We start from the raw sequence: 27,649 nt of genomic DNA, 5'->3' as shown, positions 1-27,649 counted from the left end.
GCACTTCCCGGGGGTCGCTGGGGGTGTGGGTACAATCTCGGCAAGGCAAGGGCTCAGCCGCTCTCTTCCCCCTCCCGCTCATGTCTGTAAACCATTGCAGTCTGACACGATGGACTCTGCTTTCCGCCCGAGAGAGGCACGCCGCCTCCAGGCGCCTGCGCTCGGAGGTGAGCGCTGCTCAGCGAACGCCTTCCCCATGACCCTATCACCCGGCAAAGGTGACTCAAACCCCGGGCCGGCCCGCGCCCCCCGGCCGGCACCGGGACGGGATGGGACGGGATGGGACAGGACGGGCCAGGACGGACAGGGCGCGGCCGCTGATTGGCTGGCGGCCCGTTGGGGGCCGGGCGGGGATTGGCTGCCGCCCTGCTTTTGTTCGGCTGCAGCCACTACCGCAGGGCAGCGGAAGTTTGAGAGCGGCGGCGGGTGCGGTGGTGCCGCCGCTCTACCGCCGTGTGCAGCACCGCGCTCCGCCCGGTGAGCCGCCCGCAGCGCCCCGACGGCAGCCAGCATGGACCTGGAGAGCAAGGTGAAAAAGGTAAGGAGGGAGCTGCCCGCAGAGTTACCTGCCGCGCCGGCCGGCACTCCCTCTGCGGGGAGCGGCGCTCCGCTGGCTCACGTCTGTGTCCCCCTCGTACCACCTCAGCGCGGAGCGGTGCGCCCCTCCCCGCTGTTCCGTCGCCCCATCTCAAGGGTAGGGGGTCGGTGCGGGGCTGGGGAGCTACGACCGAAACGATCTCCGGTGCCTTACCCTCAAACGGAACAAAAGGCGTCTCCCCGCTCCTCGCCTTAATTGAGACGCCGCAGTTGTTCCGCAAGTAGCCAAGCGGGTACCTATCCCTGCCTTGTCATGCACGTAAAAGCACGAATTCCTCCCTCAACCCCCCTGAGGTCTAATAGTTGTATTCAGGTATATGCTCTGTGTATTTCGGCGTGCGTGAAACCGAAGTTGCCTGCTGCCAAAATGTCTGTGGATATGCTGAGGGTTAATCTGTGATTTTTCATGAGATTGGCTCATTACAAATGTGTTGTCAGCATTTGTGGGGATTACTTTCCTGAGACTGAAATTTAGGGCTCGTTTTCCTTTTTCATGTTCATATTGACTAGTTTGGAGTCAAACTGGCAAGAAGTGAAGGATAAGTAATAGGAAGTTATAGGTAATCCGACTGTATTAACTCTCCTTCCAAAATTCACCATTTAAAATTTCATATGTAAAACCGACTTCAAGTGGGAACATCTCTAAATCTTCTAGTTCTTTTGCAAATTAAATGTAGCACTTGAGTGATGACTTCTTTTAGCAAGAGCCTCTTTGTTGTATCTGTTATGGCACTGTTTAATAAAGGCAGAAGGAATTTTGTATGTGAACATGGGTTAAATGTGTACATAACACTTATTGGTGTATAGAAACTAGTAATTTGAAATGCATATTGTATGGACATGCGTGGTTTGTATTCCTGAATTGTTATGTTTAAGGGTATTAAGTTGTTTTAAAGTATGCATTTGCGCTCCTCTATACCTGTGTGCTTTTCTGACTTGCAGGCTAGAAACTGACTCGTACATGGGAACTGACTCATTTGTAAAGTGTGGAAGGCTACCTGTTAAGTCAGGCCTCAATCCTAGTGAAGCAGGTTAGCTCTGAGTTGTAACTTTCCCCAAGTAATGTCACCACATAAGATTATCTCAATGAGGGTCCTGATTTAGAGAAACTAACTTTCTTATTCCCCAGTCAACATTAGGCCATCAGTGTGTGTCTGACGGATGTAGCTAAGTATTATCACTGTTTTTAGAAGGTGGTTGTGTGCACAGGGTTGTTTCCCTTGCATGACTGCTGGCATGTAATAAAAACAAGGTTTTCAATTATTTGTTTGTATTTTCTAAGCATAATTTAGAACTTAAATTTTATGGTGTCATGGAGCTTGTTCACTGAATGTTTGTTAAATTCCAGAAGGAGAGAGTGTGTTCAGTATTAAATCCTTTCCTTTTTTGACTCCTGATATTTACTTCATAAAAACTTCTTCAAATTTTGCACCCTGGAATGAATGAAGAAATTCTTTACTGGAATGGGTTGGACTGGGATGGGCACTGGAGGCACTGGAATGGGTTGCCCAGGGAAGTTGTGAATGCTCCATCCCTGGCGGTGTTCAAGGCCAGGTTGGACAGAGCCTTGGGTAACATGGTTTAGTGTGAGGTGTCCCTGCCCATGGCATAGAGGTTGGAACTAGATGATCTTAAGGTCCTTTCCAACCCTAACTATGCTATGATTCAAATCTGCAATAGCTGCATGTCTTCTGTTTCTGTCCTTTAATTTCTGTTCTTAACCAGCTTGTTTCCTTTAACATCTCTCTTTTTTTTTTTTTTTTTTCCCAACTCCCTCTTTCTTGAAGGGTGGAAGAAAATTCTGAGAAGTTTCCAGTCGGTTCATCAAAACTAGTAATCTACTTGGCCTTTAAGAGAAACTTGTCTTAAGGTGGAGATGTCCATGTCAGACTTTTTAGTCCATCAGCAGTAATGAGTTACTTAACAACATGCTGTGGTTCTCACCCTTATCTTTGTTTTGCAGCTGGGCTGAGATAACAAGTCCTTTTACAAAATCTGCTTGTTACCTTTATATTTGCTTATTATTTTGTAGTAATTTGCACCTATTTACGGTCTGGCACATGGAGGTAGATGTTAGTGACTAGTGAGTGGCTAACGTGCCTTTTGGGTAGGAAGTCCCAGGAACACGGGGCAGGAGAAAGAGGGAATTGACACAGTCCCCAGATACGTTGCATTTACCATGCTCTACTGACCTCAAAGTCTGAGTTTAGAAGTGGTAACCCTCGTGCTCAGCAGAGCAGGGGTAAATGAATGTCCAGTGGAGCAGTGTGTGGTGTGGAGGGTTATATGATCAGCTAATACTGTAGGAATTTTTTTTTTCCCCTGCCCAGAACTGCTAATGTATGACTGTGCAGGGTAATATAATGGATTCTTTTCTGATTCTAGAAAACTTAAGGGATAAAGTTTCCTATGTGGCATTTCTAAGATTCCTCCAGTTGTCAGTAGCCCATGAGTCCATTCTTCAATTGTGAGTTTCTGCATTGTCTCTTTGGAAAGCTGCTGTTGGTTTTCAAGGAGCTGGTACTGTGTTGGCAAAAAAACCATGCATGTATACGTGAATTGTACATTTGTATCTATCTGTCTGGGTTTCTATGAGGAGAAAATGCACTTCTGAAATGGCTCAGGTTTGTAGTTTTTCTCCCAAACTTAACAATTCTCGCACAGTACATCTGACGGGGATTGCTTCCCCTCCAGTACAAGTCAACTAAGACTCAACCAACCTACCTGCCCTTCAGCAGGAAGAACTACTGCCCCACCTGCCACAGTTTCTAGCCCATCCTTTCAGCACCGAACAGCTTATCTATTTTCTGTCTTGTGAGAGAAAAGTAGCAGTCCTATGCAACATACCCTTTAAGTGGAGACACAGTTAATGCAGCTCATACTTTTGACATAACTTCTGTTTGGTTTCTTTTGTGTCATTGTTGTGGTTTAAGCCCATGACAACGTTGTGGTTATTAGCATTGTTCTCAGGCTTAAGTAAAAAACACAGCACTGCACTAGCTACTAAGAAGAAGAAAAATGACTGCTACTGCTGAACCCAGGACAGTCATGAAACTCATCCTGCCATCTTCAGAAGTGGTTGGAAGAAGCAAGTCTACTGTATAGCCAGATGTCTTTTGGTCTGAATCCTGGGTTCTGGACAACCACAGTCTGCAGCATAAACTTCTGAATGAGTTTTCAGCACTGAGATTATATGCAGAATGTATGCATGTATGTGGAATAATGTGTAACCTTTTTGTGTTCAGGTTACCATCCTTCGAAGAGGTATAAAAGGACGGGCAAACACCTAGCTAGGGAATAGTGTGGGAAAACATAGTTGCAAGGCAGTCTTTTTAGCTACTATGTGAATACTAAGTCTCATACTTTAATGTCTGTTAAAATTTCCCTTTAAAGGGGATGGGAAGTTTATTTTAAGACCATGCAGTTTTCTCCTTTTTTTTTTTTTTTCCAAGAGGAATTGAATTTGCATTTCAGGATCATGAAGATATCTTTGTATATAAAAAGACATGACAGAGCTGAAGCCTGAAAACAGCAGCTCCAGCTTGAAAAGTACTTGAGCAACAAACAGACCACTGTTTCTCCCAAATACAATATACACTGTGTTCTCAAACCTTGCTTTGAGGGTATAGGGAAAGTGAAGATTTAATGCTTTTTGTTGAAGAGTCTGTTAGAACAAAGTCCTGCTAGTCTGGATTCCTGCCCTGTCTGTCACCCCTGTGAACTTGGTGAAATGAATCAGTAGGTCACAGTCCTGCTCCACAGTCCTGCTGGCAGCATGGTCTCATGCTTCACTAGGGGGAATAAAAGAATCTGGCACTGAGTGTGTTATATATAAGCTTTCACAGTACAATACTTGCTTTATGAAAGGAACTTTGACTGCAGTGGAGTTGGGCAGAGGATCTGGGGAAGAAGTGGTGCAACTTCTCCAGTATGGCATGTCTACATGGTTCTTTTCCTATGGTTTGACTTGGCTTGATCTGTTAGGGTGGCAACCAAACACCAGTGCTCTAGACATAGCTAAGTCAACTTAATGCTCTGTAATGCTCTTTGGTAAATAAATAATGAATATAGTACATATAGGTGCAAAGTCAACTTTTCATGTGTTGCAAACCATGATTTTTACTATCTGCTGGCCTGTGCTTCCTGTTGAGGTCACTGTTTGTTTTGGTGTTGCTGCTATGGAAACCCACAATAGTAGAGCTTCCCCCCCCCTTTATGTATAGTAAGATCAAAGAAATGCAATTGTATTCATAGGTGAGTTTTGCAGAGAAGAATAAAGACAAGTGTGGTGATAAGAGGAGCTACTTCAGTTTTGTTAACAAAGAAACTGAGTAATTGCTTCCTGCATATGTTGTGGTGGGATATTTTTTTGGTTTTTTTCCTCTTAAATGCCTCTTAAAAAAAAAAAGTTCTTCTGGAGCACCAAGCTGAATGTGCACCCCTGCTGACGTGCCTGGATATCAGCTTGGCAAAGACAGCAACGCTAAATTAATTTTAATTTTCACGGTTTTGGGGATCCTTTGGTTCTGTGGGTTTTTTTTTTTTGTCATGTGGGGTTTTTTTACTGTGGAAAAAGTACTCCCCAGGTGTTTGACCATAAAATATCACGGAATGCCTGAATAGCAGGCCAGGAAACTCTTTGAATAACTTCTAAGTTCAGGTGAAACCTTCTTTGATATGGCGTAATTATAAGCCAAGTATTAAACAATGAGATGGAAAATTAGCTTAACTTGGAGTATTCTGTCACTAAAGCCACAAAGATTTTATTCTGCAAGTATTCCTGGAAAAAAAAAGAAACGTTTTCCCTTTCCTCTAAGTAAAATAATAATATTGAGCATTGTGAGTGAAATTTTATTGCTAAAAGTTGCTTCAAAACTTTTTTTTTTTTTACCTCATGAAAGTATATGCATGTCCTGCAAATTAAAGGCTTCTTCCTAGCAAGCGTACAGGTATAATGGGGTAGATGCTACAATTTTGAAATACAGTACAGTATATATTTTATTTTACAATCTAGTTAGGTATGCATGTTTGGTTTACATAGATCTATAACATGTGTATAAGATCTGTGTGTGTATGTATATGCTTTATGAAGGGTGTGTATGTAAAACCAAAAAACCAAACAAGCCTCACCCGATATATACGTTCTGCTGAAGTGCAGAGTCAGTGAGGCCTGTAGGAAGAGTAAGGCTGTGAAGATGTAAGCTTGTCACACCTCTTATCTAGTTTTAGACTTGGTCAAGTGAACAAGTCAAGGAAGCAAGGAGGCTTCTGTCATGACAGTTCCAGATTACATCAGATAATTCCATGTGTTTCTGGGCTGTTGTTGATTTGTTTGTTTTTTAAGTCTGCCTAACCCTTCCATTGTGCCTTGCTTTCAATCTGAGGTTGTCTAACTGCGGCTTCTGAAAGAATTGGCTAAAATACCCCATGCACTTTCATGCATGTCTTAAGGTACTAATAAAGAGAGTGTGTAGATTTCCAGGTCTGCTTCTGAAAACATATTGAAAGATAAAACTGGGCAAGAGCACAGATGTCAAAACAAAATATGGCAGGTATCGTGAAAATGCCTCTGCAGCATTGGGTGATGGGTAGTGCTTATTAGTTTTATAGACAGTTTTATAGTGGGTGTCAGCTGCATTCAAACTTGGCTAGTGCAAGACTGAACTTTGTGAATAAACACCACTTGTTTTCTATCCAGCTGATATATCTTTAATAGCTGTTGGTGTTTTGACAGTGGACTGTGTAGCAGCGTCTTAAATATTTATATTCTAAGCTGTTTGATATTTAGTTTAAGACATCACAATAAAATAAATTCTAAGTACTTGTGTGCTATCATACACTGCTGAAGCTCCTTGATTTATTCTTCTGCCTATCCTGCCTGGATCATCTCTCAAATATTTTTCTTGGATGCAACTCCTTTTTGGCATCCTTTTCTTCCTTATCCAAACTTCTACATCGTAATTCCAGTCAACCTTTTCCCTAAATTGAAATGCATATTTAAAAAAAGCTAGGACAGACTTGCCATCAGTTTTAATAGACATGCTAAACAAAAACATAGAGTGGTTTGTGGGATATTGATCTTCACTACAGATGAAACTTTTCCTGTCTTCTCATAAAGTGTCTATAGAAGTAAGCGTTGTCCAGATATAAACGTACCTGGTACAGATATAGTGATACAAGATCAGGTCTTGGTAATAAAGCATGTGTAACACATGAGTTTTCTAATGTGCCTTGTTCTAACCTGTTCCTTTTTTTTTTTTCCATAATTGGCGTTACCTTCACTTCTTTGGAAGCTCCTGAAGTACATTAGGATATGCTAGAAATCTGTTCTGTTGTGCTGTATAGGTGCTTTTCTCAAGTTTACATTCGGAATGGGGAAAAAATATCACTTGTTGAGAATCTTCAAACATTGAAACAGATCAATAATTAAGTAATTCTGAAACCAGAAGATTCCTGGGATTTTGTTAAATCCAAGAATAACTTTAGTCTCTTCAAATCTGCTCTTGGAGCACTCAAGGGCACAGGAGAGAAAGATCTACAAAAAAGAACTGTGAAGAGGATTTAAGTCTGTTCTGGGGCTCACTATTAATTATCACTGCCCACTAATGACAGCCTTCTTACCGTATAGCCACAACTTTTCAAATTCTGGAGGTGTCTCAAACAGTGGAAAAACTTCTGATCTTCTGCCGAGGCTAGGTAATGGTATTGTGCCTTGCTGTCTGTGGCATCATGAAAGATTAATACAGCTTGCCTGTGCGGTGCTACAAGATTCCCACCATGGGCAGGAAGAAAAGGCACCCAAGACCTGAGTTAGTCCCCCTATTTGGTGGGACTGAGGTGGTGAAAGAAATCTGGTGGGAGGCAGACCTGGAAATGCCAAATGGAGCTTCTGCATTTTCTAACAGAGCCCTCTTACCTTCTTACTGCTGCATGCCAGGAGCTCCTTTGCAAGGGGGCAGGAAGGTCAGAGCAGCTAGCTTTATTTGTGCTTGGCCTGATGACTTTTAAATGGTAACTATTAAGACTTTTGGTGGAACTCTGTCAGGATACTCTCTATATTGTTAGTGCCTAGCTGCTTAGTGTGAGAGAATAGAAAAGACAGAACTGGACTTCAGTCACCGCACAGTGATAATACCGAGAGACAGTGGACAGAAGTTGCCGTGTGAGGAAATTCTGCTTAAACATACGGATTTTCTTGGCAGCATTGTAATAGGCTGTTGTACCTGCATCTGGACAGGGCCCTGGATAGATAAGGTTTCACTGCACTTGCTCTTTGTGGGCAATTGGATGACCTCCAGAGCACTCTTTCAAATTAAAATAATCTATACTATAAAAGCAAGTACAGACAAGCTTTAAAAACTACTGCTTTGTCTTATGCTTTAATTCATCCAAGATATCTTAGGGCTTATCTTTGTTTTTCTTATAACTGTCAACAATATTCTTGACTTCTGTGCCATTACACTTTCTTAACTATTAAAAGAACTAATCCTCCATTCATCACGTCAGGTTTTTTCCTACCAGCCCTGTGAACCGTGGTACTGTTTGTTCTACACAGGGAGAAATTTGTCTGTTTTATCATGTTTTACCATGTAAGAGAAACTGTAGCTGACAAAATATAGTTGCATTTGTATCAGCCTGCAGACTAAACTGACATCCATGATATTTTTTTATTCTTAGCACTCCATGTGGGGAGATATTTTATTGTCTGATGGTCTCTGAAGTCTGATGTATTTATAGACAATACTAATTTCAGTATTTGTATTCAAAATTGCAATGAAGTAGGACTTCAACTGTAGGTTTAAATTAGTGTCGTTGAACTTTCATTCTTTATCATGTTCAATAAACTTAAAAGTAAGCCTTTATAATAAGCCAGGTTTAAACAATTTCATCGCAACTGCTGTGCCTCTCCTGAGCAAGGCATTAGAAACTTGCATGGGACCATTTGGGTTTTTAAGGTGACAGCAAGCCTCTATGCATGGTTCCGTAATGCAAAGACATTCACCTACTGACACTGGATTCCAGTCTGAACTGAAACAGGTCAGTCTTTCACAAATTCTCACTTACCTGTAACAATTTGAAATACTTTGCCCTTGAGGTCTATTTAATTTTGAAAGGAGCATGGAATGGATGATTTCAGTCATATTTATATCATCTTCTGCACTCAAACTATTTAGATCTGTATTGCTTATGTTAGTAATATCAGATGGCTTTGGAAAGGTTTTGCTGTAAAATGAAAATTAATGGCAGTAGACAGGCAGGGACCTTCTTCTGGCAGTATTTCAGCTGACCTATCTGTGCCATTTCTCCCATAATTCCATTTATGGGGAAAGCTGAATTCCCTCCTGTCCTAAGGCATGCAATCCTGCTCAAGTGTGTCCTCAGCCTGCTCTGCATCTCTGGGTGCTCCAGCATGGAGTTGGCCAGAAGGTATGGGGAATAGATGTAGGCAGCAGCAATGAAGCGCGTTGTAGTTTTAGGCATTCTGAATTTCCCTGATTACAGCAGAATTGGCTGCTGAAGAAGAAATAGTCACTTCTGAGGCTGATACTTCCTTATCACTGAAGGAGGTGCCATTACAGGCACATATAGGAATATTTGATGTGCACTGACCTTCAGATAGAGTAGAACCCGGAAGCGCAGAGTGTGCTGTTGTTACTTTTATCTGTATTTTTGGGAAGCAACCATATAGTTTTCTGTCAGAACAAAGGCAGGGGCTGTGCAGCCATCTGGAATCGCATCTAATTTGTTTCTCGATGTGCCCTTTAGTTTTGAGCTAAACCTTTTCCAGAAAAAGGTCCAAAGGTCAAACCAGACCTTGCATATAGAAAGGTCATCTCATTTCTGTTTCACATCAGGCTGGTTAGTTTGTTTTTGTTTTTTTTTATGGCAGTGCAAACACATTTTTAGTTTAAGAGCTTTTTAGCGAGGATGAACTTAAAAACCAGCCAAACAAAAATAGGTGATTGTTTTGTGTTTGGTTTAGCTTCCTTTTCCTCTTTAGAGAACATCCTGGCCAACCCTTCCTCAAGAGTGCTCTGTTTTCTTCTGATGTACAGTGTGTGTATGGCGAGGCTCTTGATGAGAAGACCCCTGTAAATGCCTGTCTTCAATGGAGATGAATATCTATTAACCCACTAGCTTTATGTATCCAATATAAACAAAAATGTAATTTATGAAAGAGAACTGAATCTTTAAAATTATGTTTATTTTAGATGCCTACTGGTCTGGCTTCAGGTTAGCACCTATAGCATATGAACTTCTTTTAAGCCCTTAGGCTCACAAAGGTATGGCCATGATCACAGCAGGATTGTATCCCTTCTAGATAAGAAGGGAAGAAATAATTTAATGTCCCTCCGTCCATCCCTGCAGATGCAAGCAGAATCTTAGTAACTGCCAAAATACCTCTTCTCCCTGAACTGACTGTAATCTAAAGGAAATTTTTTGTAATTTCCTCGGGGATGTCTAATGACTGTGGAGGCAATGATCCTTCAAACTGTAAAATACCTTTAAGCATAGTCTTCTCTGCATCTTGCGTGTTCTGTGTTGAGCAGGTGGCTTGTGAATAATCTTTTCCTTCAGTTTGGACAAAACCACGGTGAAGGCTGAGCTGTTTATAGCCTTGTATATACAACAATAGTAGTATGACTTCTCAGAGTAAATTGCAAAGTTCTTAATAATAAAACTCTCACCACATCTACTTAACCCTGGCATTGTATTAGTGTTGCCAGAACTAAGATTAGTCAGTTCTAGTTCACTTTCCATTCATGGTAAAAAATAAACTGCAGGTGAGCTGTCTCCTTTGCGATGACCACCCTTCCCACTGTGCCTACCCTTCTGGGCTAACTGGGTGTGCTCCTCACGCTGCTGGAGCACTGGGTGCGGGTTCCCCTCTGCATGTTGGGCATGTGCCTGCATATCCAACCATGGCCACAGTTCCATGGTTATTCATCCATCTGATTTAAGAGCAACATTTCCCAAAGGTTTAAAGAGCATATTCATATAACTGTAAATTTAGTGCATAAGTTACGGTGTTTGGGGTCTATTTTTCACCTTCAATTTCCAGCGGTTATTAGTTAAATTTGCTGATGTGTTGATACATTGTGTGGATACCTGGCCTTTACTCTGTGCTGATTTTAATATTCTCTCATATTTCCTCTGCATTATGAATTTGTCATCTGTCCTTTTAATCTTTTCACAGTGAAACCCTTTGAAAATCCTTTATGGTCATTGCTTTTGCTAACTGTGCTGTTTCTCTTTCTCCTTAGAAAGTAAGCTGGTATTAGTGCAGCTGAAACATAGTTGTAAAGGGTATGTTCTGCTCTCAATCACTATCAAAGTAGTCTCAAATATACCCTGGAATATTAGACTAATCACTTAGATGTTTTCTTTATTCCTATCAGATGGCCAGGTTAGTGCATATAAATGTGGGATCTGTTTACATCTGGATCTTCTGTGTTCTGCCAAGTCATATACTACAAATCACTTTGTCCTGACAGCTGGATTAAATGTGCTTTGACTTGAGGTATTATGGCCTGGCTTGCTGTGTTTTCACAGCCACAGACCTAAAGAAGGACTGCAAAGAATCTGCTGCTTCCCTTGTGTGAAGCTTGCAGATCAAGCCAGGCTGGGACGACAAGTCACTGAAAGAATACTTGGTTTTGGCTAGTGCTAACTTTTGGCTTGCTAGTTCAACCCTATCAACAGGCTTGTGCAAACACTGTCACTTATGTGGGTACAACAGAAAGGTGAGTGGACCCCAAAATATTGTTCTACCATGATAGCCAAATGCTTAATCTTTTACTTGGTTGTGGACTGTAGATTATAAAGACAGCAGTAAGATCATTCCTGAAGCGTATTTCTTGAAGCTGACTGTAGTCATCTTGCTCTGTACACAGATGGGCTTGGGCCATGAGCAAGGATTTGGTGCCCCCTGCTTAAAATGCAAGGACAAGTGTGAAGGATTTGAGCTTCATTTCTGGAGGTAAGTGACACCAGATGTCTCCTAAGCTTTGACTCAGCACTACAGATCTTGGCACATCTATGCAAATGTGTAAGTAACTGCTCTTGTTCTCTCTCTCAATTAATCTGTTCAGATGCTTTAAAGCTGTGTCTAGGTTCAGGGCCAGGGCTTCTCAGCTGCATTATAAGAGTGTTTAAGTATGTAATCACTCGGGAGCATACATTTCATCTGCGCTGAAATTAATGGTAGTGCTTCTGCTGAAGCATTTGCTTTAGCTTAATAAACAGTTGAAGTAGGTTTGTTAAAACATCTCTGTCCTTACAGTAAGAGAGCTGACAGGGAAGAAGTGTGCTTTATTTCAGTAATAAAATGCATTCTGAGCTCCTGATGAAATAAGTAAGTTTTGATCTGAGATTCTGGGCAAAATTCTTATCTGTGTTGAAACTTTGTACACCTCTGCGAATGACTTGGGGAGATGGGGTGAAGAGGCGTCATAATTCAAGTAAGTTGGATAGTACTTGCCCTTGGACGATGCACTGTTCCTAAACCAACACCAGTTGGTAATAGTGGGACTAAATACTCTGCTGTGTTTGTTCTATGTCATTACTTCTGTAGAAACTTTGTATTCTATTAAGACCTTCCTTGTTTTAGTAAAACAAGATGTATATATGTTATACAGTAATACATACAGCTAGCTAGCCCTGTTCACTGATTATACTTTAAGATGTATAAGATGTATACTGTAAGATGTATACTGAAGGTGTGCTTTAAGATGCAGCTTAGTGGATTCCCATTCTTTTTTTTTAAAAAAGAAAGAATTCCTCTCATAGGGAACAGCTTGGAAGAGGACATAAGAATAAATAAATGATTGTTAATACTCTAGCATGTGCTAGCAATGAAAATGATTCTATTTCACCAGTGCTATTTAGGTACAGTCATAACTGTATCTGCAGTAGGGTTTTATTTACGGGGTTTTGTGGGTTTTTTTTATGGTAGTTTTCACATTCTACTGGCAACAGGTGCAGGACCATACCTAGGAGATTTTACATCTTAGCCCAAGTATTTGACTGCATCTGTGACTCAGTTTAGAAAATAAACAGGCAAACAGTCTACAGCAAAGTCTTCTGTAAGTTGATAAGGGTATAGCTTCTTGGTTATGTATCTGTAATATGGAGGTACAGAAACAGCTTACAAATAACAGCATGAGGCAAGAAGTGCTAACACACTTTAGAAGCATGATCATCTAAAGATAAAAGGACTCATTAATTTATGGAAAGATTCTTTTTCAGTATGCATTCAGTCACTGAGGGGACTCATGTAGAGGTACTAGTAAAAAAAAACAACACAGTTAATGTGTGTAGGTATTTCAGTAAAATGGAATTAAAAGAGCACAGGAGTAAATAGTATTTGTATTAGTAAATGTGGCACATACCTCAGAAACCGTTGAAAAGTTAGCCATTGAGGCAGTTCAAGAATGGGTTAGAAAACAGCTGCTTCTCTAGCAGAGCTGCTTCTGGGGAGAGTAAGGGTGTGAATCTGAAGTCTGAAATCTGTTTTGTATAAACCATTTTAAAAGCAAATATGTATTAATGTGCTTTGCTTGATAGAGAGATTTTGGAGAATCTACAACTTGAAGGGGTGGATCCCATCTGTTTACTAAGTCATTAGCCTTAAATTTGAAACTCTATTTTAATTAGAAGCAAACTATAGTACAAGTGGGCAGGGTGTTGTCTTTAAACCCTGAATTATCAAAATCAGTTAAAGTTGAGTCATCAATTTCACTATTGCTAATCTGTGAAAGGTAAGTGTTGAAAGAGAGATTGTAGTTAGAGAAACTATTGTACATTATGGGGAAGATTAACTGGTGAGTTGACCCCAGCCGGCAGCCAGGCACCCACAAAGCTGTTTGTTCCCTGTCCCCTCAAAGCATGGTGGAGGAGAGGAAAGGAAGAACAAAAATGAGAAAACTCACGGATCAAAATGAAGTCGGTTCTATAGGAAGGATAGGGAGCAAGTGATGCAAAGGCAATAATTCACGACCTCCCACCAGCAGATCGATGACTGGCCAGTCTTCATGCACTGTCTAATCTGGAAATGAGAAACCCTGCCCTTCATCCTCTACCCCTGTATTATTGCTAGAGCATGACATCAGATAATGCGGAGTACCCCTCTGGCCGAGTTGAGCCAGCTGTGCCCTGTCCCAGCTTCTTGACCACCCCCAGTTTACTTGCTGAAGCAGTGCCAGCATCAAAAAAAGAGGCAGCCTTGACACTGTGCCAGAAGTGCTCAGTAATAGCAAGTGCCATCAATGCAGTTTCAGCCACAAATTCAGGTGGACGCAGTACAGCGAGGCAGCAGTTGTGTTTGCAGGCTGTGGTCTTGAAGGTGACACTGCCCTCTCCTGGCGGGAGCTAAGGAGCTTCAGCAGGTCACATGATTCTTGGTTTGATACGTAGCAACTCTACTGTACCTCAAAGAGCTAAGATGTTATTTGTTTATTTCCGTAGGAAGGAGCTTCAGTTCTGCCTTTGGAGAGTTAGACTGGAAAATGCACGTGGGGAAAGAAAATCAAGCATACCTATTTAGTAGCAGGGTTTTACATGGAGTTGCTGCACTGTTCTTTATACTGGGAGTGTTTGGAAAATACCTCTTCTGGGCCAACAAGTATGCTTTAAGCACTTCGTGCTATGATTCTTGGCACAGTGTGTGGAATGGTTATATAGGTGCAGAACTGTTAATTTAGGCTAGGATAGAAATGGTGGTAAACAAGGCCCTTAGCAAAATTTATTCCTAAATTTTGAAGCTCTGAAAGCTGCAGTGTTGCGAGCTGAACACAAAATGAATACAGCAACAGCTGCGGTCTACAGTAGCAGCTGCTGAGTGATTACCTGCCTTATCTCCTTTCAGACTGCTTGATAGCCTAGAATTAGCAAGGCAGGCTGGCTGTAACAGTCTGTTCCTCCAATACATGTTTGTTCTTTGGATACGTGTTTCCCACTAGAGGGAGGTGTGGGGCAGGAGTCAAAAGCTGCTAAAAGCAGGAGGAAAGATTCTGATTTATCTTTGTCATGCATATACTGGAAAGCAATAATTCTCTGATGTGGGTGCCAAGATATTAAAAAGCTTCTGGAGGCAAGAATCTTGGGCTTGGGAATGATTTATCAGCATCTGGCTTCTCTGCACAAATACAACCTCCAGGCAGGGAGAGTTTGAAGTTGGCTTTAGTATTTTCTAATAATACAACTGACAGGCAAGTACCGAGGCACAGTTCAAAGTATTTGCAATTACCATAGCTGTATGAATAGAAAGAAAAAGTAATAGAAGGAATCATATAAAGAGGTTAGTCTTTCTGTGTGAGACAAAAGCCTCAGGACTTACCAGGGATTTGTTGAGGGCTTCTCTTTGCTTACAGCTGCCACCTCCTGTCACTAGGAGCCACTGCAAAGCCAGAGTAGGAAGGGTCATGATCCAAATTAATTTTCCTCTCCATAGAACAAAATGTAAAAAAGCAAGAGTAGTAGTTGACGTTTTGGAGAAGGAACTTGAAGTCTTTGATACCTGTTTTCAGTAGATGTCCAAGACAAAGGAATTTACCAACCTGGAAGAGAAAGTAGAACCAGTTTACCTTCTTCCTTTTTCTACCCACCCAAGGCCTGGAAGCAAAGTACAGTCTACTAATTCTGTGATATGCAACTTTTAATTCCACAAATTTTGAAGCTTCCTCCTTATCTTCCATGTTTTCAATGGGAAAAAAATTGCCTAATTGATCAGATTTGACTGGAGGAAAATTTCTCTCCCCTGCTGAAGTCCTGAGAGCTCTAAACACAGAAGCAGGGTCTCTAATACCTCTTTCAGTAGGTGTCTTGCTGAATGTCCTCAAGTGAAGGGAAAATCTTTTTGACAATGCAGATGGAGAGAAGAATAAATTCTCACTGCCTGTCTTCTTGATAGAGCCAAAGGAGATAGTTCCGTCCATACATATACTTGTGTTTATATACACACAGATGTGTGTATATATGTGTGTGTGTGAGTAATAGCAACTGATGCTCCTGGCACATGTAGAGTGTTTCAAGCATAAGTTATCAGACAGACTTGTGAAGTGTAAATGTGAGGTAATGAGACAGGGTCACTTCAGTAAGATAGCTGTATTGCAGTCAAAGAAATGGTGAGCTGATCTATTCTAAGCAGAAGTAATTGGCCATATCCCTTCAGCAGAAAGGACAATGACTAATGAACAAGACTCTGATGTGGAAGCTTAGTGGAAGAACATATGACTAAATTGCAAAAGGTACTATGTAGGAAGAGTTGTGTGTGTTTAAATATCAAGTGGGTATGTTTTAGGGTTGGAAATTAGTCAGGAAAAGGGATTGTAAATCAGGACAGGAAACATTTTTTGGCTGTTAGCAAGGTACAGACATCTTCATGTGGCTGAGATCCAGGGGAGCCTTGGGGGGGAGCAGTGGAAAGGACAACAGCTTAGCGAATTGTTACTGAGATACGCTGACACCAGTGGTGACTCAGCTTTCTGCACATTATTTCTGGATTTTTTTTCTCCTGCATTTGGAGATTTAATGATCCACAACCTCCAATGCCAGGGCCACGACACTTGCAGTTTTGTAACATGGTCCCTGTAACAGCTTCTTGCAAGGTCTATGTAGGCAAATCATGAAAGAGCAAGGAGATAACATCAAACTGAAATGTACACACTCAAATTCTTATTTAAGTAAGTTTGGAGTGGGGGGAGAGTAGCGATATCTCATTCTTTTCAATGCAATTATAAAGAACAGTAGTTCCATGCCAGCTTTCACAGTGGGACCCAGGAAGGACCTGAGGACAAATTGTATGCTTGTACTCTGTTGCAGCTATGTGTTTATCTGTTAATCAGGGCAACAAAAAAAATCTCTCACAGCCACTGAAATTAGTGAAAAATGTTAAGCCTTCAGTGAGACTGAGGATGATAAAAGCAAGTGCATCAGAGTGTTTTCCTAGTTGGAAACAGAAAAGGGATCTCAAAGCTGCTCTGCATTTGGAGAGAATACTAGTAGAAAATAGATAAGCCATTTCATGATGTAGCATAAGCAAAACCAAGGTGCCTTGTGGCTTTTCCAGCACGTGTGAAAGTCTTGGAAAGAATTCCAGCACAGCTTATCGTGGGTAGTCTAGTCTTAGCAGGCTGTCAATGCTGCTTCAATGCAGTTGGATTCTGTACAGGGTGAGGAGAGCTGCACAAGCTGTCATGCTGCTCTTGACCACAACATGAATTGTGCATACTGAGAACTGGTTTGCAAGCAGAGCAGTTCTGGACAGCGACTATACTTTGCTTGCATGAGTCTGAGCAGTTTACCTGAGCTTGTTGACCCATATTATTAGATTACATCCTGTCAAGAGACAATACTATTGCTAAAAAATTAAACTGAAAAAAATGATGAAAATATCTAGTAAGTTATTGCTCAAATGAACTGTTAGAATTCAAGATGCATGTGTGCTATGAGGCATGTAGCTGCATGATAGTCATCATAGAACTGCGTGATGACTGTGATATAATAATGAACTAAACCTGCAAAAATAAAGTCTGTTTCTGTTGCCTCATTTTAAATCTCAAAGAAGACATCATGGAGAGCTGTTAACAAGGTATAATCCTATGTGTACCTTAAAAGGTAAGCAGAGTGAGTATAAATTGATTTATTACCGTATTAAATAGTCTCTTAAGTATTAGCTAGGTAAAGGATTCATCTAGACTAATGTTGAAGATTTAGCAAAATTTGATGTTGTAATAGCTTGAGATGCATAGTGCAGCATTTAGGCTTAAGGGGCAATGTTAGCTCATGATTGAATGTTTTGGTAAACTGTGAGATTGCAGAGTGCTTGGTGTTTACTGAGTATCCAGATCCAGTATGAGCTTTGAAATTCTATGTCTTTCCTGTCGCGGAAATGAGTTGGAAGTCATGCAAGCTGTCAGGCAGCACACGCTTCAGTTACTGAGCTCTTTAGGTTCGTGTGTCGCAAAGCAGAGTCTGTTCTGCCTAACGTTCTTATTTTGTTTGTTATTGTAGAGTGGCTTATATCTATAGCAGAGTTAGCTGTTTTTGTTTGGGGTTGGCTTCATAACTTAGCAACCATAAGTTATAGTAACCTGTATAATCACATGACCAGAGCAGCATCCATCACACACACTGAAATGATAGTATCCCACAGTGTGCACACTACATATGTATACCAGTTTATCTTTGGGGCTGGCTGTGTACTGATTTCATGGTCAGGTATGTGCAGGTTCTCTGTTCTTCCTTTACCATCACTTAATTTGCCTGGTATAGTCACAGCTTCTATTTGTCATGTACTCGTTAGGTGTCTTAAGGTATGTGTTTTGCCTTCAAGGCTTTAGAAAGCAAGAGGTAGAACAATGTTAGAGTTCAATGGGCTTTGGCAAGCGGGGTTGAGAAGCAGTTTATAGGTAGGTTTGTTATTTCTTGTGTGAAGGATAAATAATGGGATAAAATATTATTCATTCCTCTTCAAACTCTAGAGATCCTGAAGGTTGATCTGTTTTGTTAGGCTATAATAACAACCTTCAGTTATATCCAGGTTCACTAATTTGCATGTACTGTGTTTGACTGCTTTGAACTGAAGTTCTGGGGAAGCCATTAAGAAATAGTAAACTAGCTTGTCTAATCCAACTTTCTGTTTATTATATGTGAATTGTTAAATTATGCTTAAGGTAATAAATTGCCATCTAATATCCTTTATTCAAATGAGTTCAAATGTGTTGTATATGAAGAATACCATTTATATCTAAGTAAGTAAAGCCTTCTACCTTTTAAGGATATTATCTGTGAGAATTCCTTCTACAGTGTGTGCCAGAGGAGCTCTGACTTGGTTCAGAGCTGTTTGAAAGGCTTTGTCCAGATAAGCCTTCCATTTTTTTCATCTTCTTTATTAAATGCTGACTTTGAATAGATCTTGGTGCAATTGCACTATATATATGGCTGTATGTATTTTTTTTCCTTTCTAGGAAATATTTGTTTCTACTTGATAGCAACCCTGTGGTAACCAATTATCATGCATACAGTGAATATGAAGAAAATAAGTGTGTGTAACTGAGCATATAAAGAGAATCTGAAAGAAAAAAAAAGTCCAAATAAGTGATTGCTGGGGGAGGTGGTGTCATATTGACCCATTTAAGTTAACTCATGGGTGACTAACCATACTAAATCTGGTAGGCAGGTGATAACAGACATGTACATGTGTGATCAGTACTGAGATATAACTGAAGGAATGGTATAGCATCATGTTCAAAATGCATTAGCATAGCTGACTGATAAATATCTGATTGCAGTCCCTGTGAACAAAGATGTAAATAATAGATCAGGAGAAATAAGGAGTATCTTGAAGATGTGTTTGACACATTGCAGAGTAACTTGTATGTTCTCTAATGAAAGCATTGAAGACAAGGCTTTGGATTCCCAGTGATGTTTACTACACCTGCAGCCGGGGTCAGATGTAATTTTCAGCTGAGACTGTAACCTTGTTGCTGTTTCCATAAATTTCAGGAAAATATGCCGCAACTGCAAATGTGGCCAGGAAGAGCATGATGTCCTCACGAGCAACGAGGAAGATCGGAAAGTGGGGAAACTCTTTGAAGATACAAAGTACACGACCCTTATTGCAAAGCTGAAGAGCGATGGCATTCCCATGTACAAACGCAATGTAATGATACTGACTAACCCAGTGCCAGCCAAGAAGAACATATCCATCAATACTGTGACTTACGAGTGGGCTCCTCCTGTTCAGAATCAGACTCTTGTAAGTCAGAGTCACTACTTCATATTCAAGGCAGGAGTTGATGGGAGATAAAAAGAAGTAGAGCCTACTGGAAGGATAAGTTTGCCATTTGTAATTGTCTTCCTTGCAGATAGGATTAAGTGTTATCTATTAAGCCCCTAGAGCCCAGTTTCTCTAACCTGTTTGTTTGGGGCTTTTGTTTGTTTGTTTTAGTAAAGTTGAAAAATTTGCATGGAGTTTGGGCTTAAAAGAAGAAACAAGGGGAAGGGGGGGAGGAGGAACACACCACCCAACAAACTAACTGCACAACAATTTATGTCATTGTTTAAAGCAAAGGGAAACACTCGGTCTTGCGTATAGCTTTTACTGTATATGGTAAGAGCAAGATCAGTGCTGACATCTAAGAGATCAACTGTCTTCCAGTATGTTTTCAGCTGAAGTAGATGAGATGGTAGATAGCCTTCTGAGGATTTTGCTTCACTTTTCAAACTTTGATTGCTATTTTACTGTACTACAGTTTTGTGTGTTCCATGCTGGAATTACATTATCTCTGACCTACGCCTCAAAATATCATTTTTCAGTGAATTAACCAAACTTTGTTCATCTAAATCAATGGTTACTTTAAAATTCAAAGTGGTAACTGAATGTTGTCTTGTCCTTGCTTTACTAAAACTGAGCTTTTTTCTTTATTTAAGTAAAATTATTTCTTCAATGGGCTGTGTGCCCCAGGCAGACTATTTCAGCTCCACTTTTTTTAAAGCTACCCTCATGATTGGTAGCTTTAGATTGCCTCTTTGAAGAGGCAAGGTGCTGTGTAAATGCTATTTATTCTGAGAAGTAATAGCTCTGTTCTTCATGTTGTAAAATGCTTAAAAGAAAGCCTCTTACTCTGGGAAGAAGCCAGTTAATGCATCTGCTGTATTTTATCTTCATCTACTGTGTTTCAGGAGCTTAATGTTTATGGAAAGAACCTTGTTTTTGACAAATTTGACTGTCGCTAACAACAGTAGAGATTTTAGTCACATGTTTGCCTAAAAGGATGGGTATGTAGTTGAAGTGGCATCTTAATATCTAATTCCTTCTGGTTCAGGCTAGACAGTATATGCAGATGCTACCAAAGGAGAAGCAGCCTGTTGCTGGCTCAGAAGGCGCGCAGTACAGGAAGAAGCAGTTGGCTAAGCAGCTGCCTGCTCATGATCAGGATCCTTCAAAATGCCATGAGCTCTCCCCCAGTGAAGTTAAACAGATGGAACAGTTTGTGAAGAAATACAAAAATGAGGCACTCGGTGTAGGAGATGTTAAGCTTCCTGGTGAGGTGGAAACAAGAGCTGCTGACAAGAGCAATTTGAACAATGGTGACAGAGGTACCTCAGCTGCTGTAGGAGCAATGGAGGAGAAGTCCCCAGATCAGAAGACATCTCAGTATGTAAGTATAAAATAGGAAAGATAAAACAAGAAGGTATACTACTATCACAGTGCTTTTCCTGGTCATTTAAGTCTAATTAACTTGTTTGTGAATTTAGAATATGGAAAATCTGGGGAGGGAAAGAAGGAACTGGAAATCTTGAATGCCTGCAGAGAATCCTGGTCTTTAACTGTATTTAGTATATTGCAGAAAATAACTTCCTAGATGACCTTTTCATCTTTGTCGCAAAAACATGCGTGCTTGGAGATGTAGTATAGCAGGGTGTTTTTTGCAGAATAATAATCAAGAAACTTAGTTAGTCTTACAGACTAATGGCTATGCTTTCCTCCTCTTAAAAAGTTTAGTTTAATTTTAGAAGCTTGTTTTCTCCTCTTACTTGGAAGAGCACCAAAATTACCCACTTGACAAATCGTTTAAACTTAAACAAAACTAAGAAGTAATATAAAGTAACACCTTTCCATGTCCAACAAGCCAAGCCATACATCTGTTTCAACTAGCTGCTTTTTCATATTCACTTTATATTCTTATCTATGTTTGTCTTTGGCATCTGATTTCTGCCTTGTAATAGCTAAACAAAAAATAAGATATGTAAAATTATCCAGTCTTCATTGATATTTCTAAAACTATAGCCTTAAAGCATTTCTGGCATAACTTGCTAACTTCTGTAGTGCATGTCTCAGCTACCAATTACAAATAGAAAATAGATGTAGGATTACTGAAGTGACATTATATTAGTTTAGTGAAGGTAGACCTTCAATTTAGAGTGGCAAAAGCTCCTATAACTTGATTTCCAGGAATGTTGCTATTATACATATGAAAAATTATTTGTCTCCAGGTTACTCAGAAAATGAATGTAGAAGTTTTAGACTGAGATAAAAATTTGCTTGTTAACATGGTTGTAGAATAGGGTATCCATTGTTATTGGAGGCTGTGGAGTGCTGGTTTTTGGTACCTTTCTTTTTTGGTGGTGTGTGAGTTTTGGGGGTTTGTTGTTTTGGTTTTTTTTTATGACACAGTGTATTCTGGTGTAATTCATATGGGAATATAAAATGCACTTTTAAGTTTTAGCTTTGAACATGCTTATTTACCTCAATCAGTGATATGCTGTGCCATTTGGTTATCAGTAGTTACTTTCTAAAATTAGTTACTCTGGCTTTGCTGCTACCTTGTCATGGAGATTCTAAGATACTAAATAGTTACTTTATCCCGGCTTGATTATGTTGCTGTCATTTTATCTTAATGCAGTCTCTCTTGCTGGATCACTTAGTTTCACCACAGCAATTCTTCATTTACCTCCTTTAGAAAGTCCTACAGAAATTCCTTGCACTGTACCCTGCTGACCAGCTGTCTTGGACTACCTCAAGTCAAGAGCAGGAGGCATTCTGTCCTCTTGAGTAATCATTTCAAAATGTGCTTCACTTCTAAGTTACACCTATTTATCACTTCCAGACTTTTCTTATTCAAGCACTTGAGTATACGTCCTACTTTTTAGGCCAGGCATATCTCATCACTGTGATGAATTGGAGGCTTAGAAGTGTTTAATAGTGCAAGTGAACATCTGAGTTTATCTGTTGTTAGCTTTGAGTTTATGTTGGGCAAAATCAGGATTTAGGTATGTTAAAGAATTTTGTTTGATTTCTGCAATGTGACTTAGTCTCAGCTATGTGCTGTAGCATTATCTCAACTTTTTTTTTTAAACAGTTCAAAATAAACCAATATGGAGAAAAGCTCTTAAATATCTTGCAGAATAATTGCCATTCTTGTCTACACTTTTTTCTATCCATTAGTTCTGCATCTTTGTTCTCCAGATTTTCTTGTACATTGCCTTTTAGACTGAGTCTGAAACATGTATTCCTGTAGCTGTGATAAACGATCTCTTGAAAAAAAATATTTTTTGCTATAGGAATAGATTGCTATTCTTTTAAACCTATTTTTAAAAACAAACAACCCCCCACCACAAACAACCAGGTCTCCACTAGCAATAATTGCTGCTGTGTTTAAAACAAACACAAACCTATTTCACCATGACTGAAAGCTGAATAACAAATTTACATTCAGCATAGTTGCTTCTTATAAAGAAGCAAAGCTCTTTATACACCTTTTATCCACCAAGGCTGAGGGTATTGCAAATGGTAAGTAAATGAATCAACTTGCCCTCATCTGGGTCTGTACAACTACTAAGCCTCCCAGCCAACTCCTCGTGGAGTGTGAGGTTGAAGTTACAAAGAGAAACAAAAAGCTTTATGTACATATATATTTTCATTTTCCCTTTCATTAGTTCCCCTTTCATCTTGTTCCAAGATGTTCTTCCTCCCCTTTTGATGTCTTTGTGTGTATATTTCGAAAGTGCTTGTCTGAAACGAGTGTGGGGATCTGATCAATACCCTTCTCAGCTGAGAACCTTTATATGTTTTTGGTTTTGTGGTGTGGTTTTTGGTTTTGGTTTTTGGTGTTTTTTTTTTCTACGTATGCACGCAATTAAAACAGCTGTTTATGCTGGGCTTGAAGTGATGTGAATCATAGAGAGAACCTTCCCAGGATGTTCAACTGAGCCCACAGACCAACTGGAGTTCAGGAGATACCAAATTGGTGATTAAACTGTAAAGAATTTTTTTTTCACCTGTGTTATTTGACTTGATGACAGGACCCTCTCTGTAAGCAGGAGTAGGGCAGAAGATTTACTGTGGACTTTTTGGAACTATTTGTATTGTAGCTGTGTTCATGAACTTTTATAGTCTCTTTTCCCTACTCGCTGTTCCCATCCCAAGATCGTTACTCGCAGACTGTTGGATAACAGCCATGAGTGACTAGCATCCCTAGAACACAGCTTTACACAGAATGAGTTTGCAATACTCACAGTACTTTTTGTCTCGCCAGTGATGCAGTTACGTTTTGATCTTCTTACGCCCAGCTGTTCTCTTGTCATGTGTTCTAGTCATAATCTAGTTGGTTACCTTTGGAGACTCCTTATTATTCTCTCCTTGCTCTTGAGTCTGTAAGGCTTATAGCACATAACATGAATTTTAATTGCCTGGGCTTTTTTTAGAAATGAACTGTACTTGCAGAAACATGAGTTTGGGGAACTACAGTAATCCATTTGAGAAGCACTAGTGCTGTGTCAATAAAATGTGTGTCATCTTGTATTGCTTAGACAAACCTGTAATGTGGCATCATGCCACACTACCATCTGATCGGGGGGCTAAATTCATCAATTTCAGCCTGGGAAGGTGGAATTATTAAACATGCTTGTAATATATAACTGCTGTAATTGTATCTCTTCAAAATTTCTTTCCAGTCCTGCTATCGCTGCAAACTGATCATGAAAGAAGGTGACCCAGCTGTCTACGCAGAACGTGCTGGATATGACAAATTGTGGCACCCAGCTTGTTTTGTCTGTTGCACCTGCAGTGAACTTCTAGTAGACATGATTTATTTCTGGAAGAATGGTAATCTGTACTGCGGAAGACATTATTGTGATAGTGAAAAACCTCGCTGTGCTGGATGTGATGAGGTAGGAAATATCCTAGTCCTTTGTTTTAGCATATGTTTGCTCCCCTGAGAACTATGATTTCTAGTAAAATATTTCAGTGTACGGAGATCATGTGCCTTTACCAGTTTTAGCCGATTGTACCTGCAAGGAACTGAAACTGATATAGACATGCCACATTCAGGAAGACCCAGTTTATTTTGGCTTTCATGCAGATTTTATGTGGCCCAAAGTGACATAGAAGGTAATATGTAAGTGCAAATTCTTCTGTGCTCTGTTATGCAGTTTTTGCCTCATAAAGGGCACTAGGGGGAGCATTTTACCAAATTACACCGTGTACAGCATACACAGAACAGGCTGCCTGGTGTCTTTGGCATCTCTTGGCTCTCAGTAAATGAAACACAGCCTTTTGGGAAACTGTCAAACAAGTGAATGCTTTTGGTTTTGTTATTGAAATAATTTGAGATGGTGGAATTTCCAGGAGTTCCCTGGAAATTATGAAACATCCCGAGAGTAGCTTTATTAAAGGAATACCATTCAAATGCATGCATTAATACTTGTTTATATCTTCCTCATAGCTAATATTCAGCAATGAATATACACAAGCAGAAGGTCAGAACTGGCATCTGAAACACTTCTGCTGTTTTGATTGTGATTGCGTTTTGGCTGGGGAAATCTACGTAATGGTGAATGACAAGCCAGTCTGCAAGCCCTGCTATGTGAAAAACCATGCTGCGGTAAGATCTGTACAGACATGTTGGTGCTGTGAAGGAATAGGAATGTACATCTATGGAGCTTGAAACTTTTACTTGCCCCCAGTGTGGGAGTATCTGAAGAATGTAAATTGAATGCAAATTTAGGCTCAAGCCAATCATCTTTTTCCCCTTTGGAAGAAAAGAAAACAAACAAAAACCTTAAAAGCAGACAAGTGTTGTCAATTCATAAACTTGAACAAAAGCCACTGGCAGGGTGGGTGAGGGGGAGGCTGTTCTGAAAGTACCTTGAACTTCTCTAGCGGTGAAGCAGGATTTTGTAATGGGAGGAGTGAAGTAGGTGAAGGTGAGTAATGCTGCTAAACATTCAGTTTCTTTCGATCGTAGTTCATTGTGACCAGTGGGATTCAACTTCAGCTGGTTTGCTGGAAGCCCATAGTGGCAACTGCAACCTAGGTACTTTGTTTCTTTGTTCTTAGAACTGTCTGAGTTATAAAGGAGTGTGACTCTCAGGGTCAAGCTAGAAGTTTGGGTAAGGATGGCAGCTCTTGATTCCTAGTTATGGGAAGAATTCTGAGATGATGGTCCATTCATATCTACCAATTAACTACCTATTAGTTGGGAGTTCAGTATAATATGCATCTAGACTGTTTATATACTTAATGGAGGGATAATCTATTACCTCTAGCTGTCAGTTAATGATTTTCTAAGGTAGGTATGAGGATTTATCTTTTGGAGAGGCTTTTTTTTTTCTCTTAAAACATTAACTTAAAAATTAACCTCCTTTTAAAACATTGAGATCTAAATGATAATTTTTGACAACCAGATTTTAAAATTAATTATATCTAAGACTTTCTAGGAACCTTTTTTTGTCATTGCTTTACAGCTGCCAGTGCACAGGAAGATTTGTTATCTCTTCAAATGTATGGGTTAATATATGGAAATCTGTGGCATGACAAGTTTTTATCATTATTTGGGCACTGGGAAATCATAACCATGATATAACTGTTCATGTTTAGTCCCAGAAGCAACTAACTTCTTGTGTGCATTTTATTTTTTCTTTATATCCTTAGATGCATTCTGATCAGAAACTCTGCTTTAACAATAAAAGAAAATTGAAATACTTAGTTCAAAGGCTTCTTTTAACACCTGCCTCTCTTCTCCAAAACCACTTAAGAATTCCAGCTTTTATGGGACTCTAAAGAGCATGTGTATGCTTCATTTAGGTATTTTTTTCCTGAACAGATCTGCCAAGGCTGTCATAATGCTATAGATCCAGAAGTTCAGCGTGTGACATACAACAACTTCAACTGGCATGCTACGCAAGAATGCTTCTTGTGTTCCTGTTGCAGCAAGTGCCTAATTGGCCAGAAGTTCATGCCAGTGGAGGGGATGGTCTTTTGCTCTGTGGAATGTAAGAAAAAGATGATGTCATAAGAGAAGACATGCATAGAATCGAGCATTGCTGCGTTCCAAAGGCTTTTGTATTTCTACTGTAAAATATATAGTATCAGGGCATTTAAAGTTATTGAAAGTGTTTAATAGCATTTTCCCAAAGATTTTTCTTTTTGAATGACTAAAACTTGCTATGTAATCTTAATTTCTTAAACATAATAATACTTTCTTTTTTGGAATATTGTTCCTGACTCTTATGTCAAATGACTTTGTATCCCAGAAATGTAAGAAAAAAAATGCTATGAACTATACACACTTTAAGGGAGCTCTTCACCGTGAAGGATCTTTTTGCTTTATCTTGTCTAATGGAAGAAGAAAACGTGAAAATGCTCCAATTTTTCTTGTATTATAAAAGTAACTCTTCCACTTTTGGTTTCACTAATTTATCATTTTCATAGTTTCCCTGCTTTCATCAAGCACTTTAGACAAAATGATCAGCTTTACAACCTCATACAGTTTTGCTTACTAGACTTCAAGTATGCAGGGAGAATGTAGCTTAAAAAAAAAGTTCCCTGCAATTGTTTGCTTGTTGACACATTAGTTCTGAGGGATGGTAACCACTGTCACACCTAGTTTGTAAAGTAACTCTGTACCAGCAGAAAACTGCTGATACATGTTTCTCTTATAACTGTTCATTGAAAAGTTCTTATTTTACAAATATTGGTGTCACTTTACAGATACTGGGCAGAAGGAGAGAAAATATAGGAGGAGGTCTTGCCCAGATTTAAAAAAAAATAGGCAATAAAATCCACCAATGTTAGTGTGTGTCACCCTTATCCTTTCAGAACTGGATTCTGATTTGGTTTTTTTGAATGAATGTTGTTCTTGTAAATTGTGCCTTCTGTCAGAGGGACATGGCTCACAATAACATATGTATTTCCAAGAATGTAATTCTGCAAAAGGATCGTACTTAAGCTTTTGATTTGTAAGTTCTTAGTTCTTAACCAAAGCAAAATGAGTCTTTCAAAGAAGACGTCCAGAACTTGAGTGGAAAAAATCACAGCTGTGTATTAGATTTGTTTACTAGATAAGCCAAATGTGTGGTTCTCTTTAAGAGTTACAGATCTAGGGTGAAACTTGTTAGCTTTGTGCCAAACAGTGAATGGAGAGTCTTTGGCCTAAAGAGGAAAAAAAATGAAATTTTAAAAAATCTATGCAAGTTTTATGTTCAGCTCTTAAGTTTTATGGTGGCTGTATTGTAACACAAATAAAAATTAGTGGTGTTCACTTGA

At 39.8% G+C, this 27,649-nt stretch overlaps 1 protein-coding gene across 1 annotated transcript; it reads left to right on the top strand.

The window, feature by feature from the left end:
• Positions 1-513: 513 nt before the first annotated feature.
• On the top strand, positions 514-27,649 carry TES (testin LIM domain protein). Its single transcript, XM_061467675.1, has 7 exons — positions 514-538; positions 11,493-11,578; positions 19,105-19,357; positions 20,427-20,762; positions 24,058-24,273; positions 24,828-24,986; positions 26,208-27,649. The coding sequence occupies exons 2-7, from the start codon at positions 11,493-11,495 to the stop codon at positions 26,397-26,399; spliced, it is 1,242 nt and encodes a 413-aa protein (XP_061323659.1). The 5' UTR covers positions 514-538; the 3' UTR covers positions 26,400-27,649.

The sequence above is a fragment of the Pezoporus flaviventris genome, unplaced genomic scaffold (assembly GCF_033815535.1).
Source record: "Pezoporus flaviventris isolate CSIRO_AGI_PZ_B2104156 unplaced genomic scaffold, CSIRO_AGI_Pfla_v1 ptg000045l, whole genome shotgun sequence".
Classification (NCBI taxonomy): Eukaryota; Metazoa; Chordata; class Aves; order Psittaciformes; family Psittacidae; genus Pezoporus; species Pezoporus flaviventris.
This window is presented reverse-complemented; position numbering and strand designations above follow the sequence as displayed.

Bases quoted from the DNA above. Each gene is read 5' to 3' on its own strand.
- TES (XM_061467675.1), top strand. From the start codon at position 11,493: ATGGGCTTGGGCCATGAGCAAGGATTTGGTGCCCCCTGCTTAAAATGC. The intron at 20,763-24,057 runs GTAAGTATAAAA...ATTTCTTTCCAG, and splicing joins ATCAGAAGACATCTCAGTAT to TCCTGCTATCGCTGCAAACT. The intron at 24,274-24,827 runs GTAGGAAATATC...TCTTCCTCATAG, and splicing joins GCTGTGCTGGATGTGATGAG to CTAATATTCAGCAATGAATA.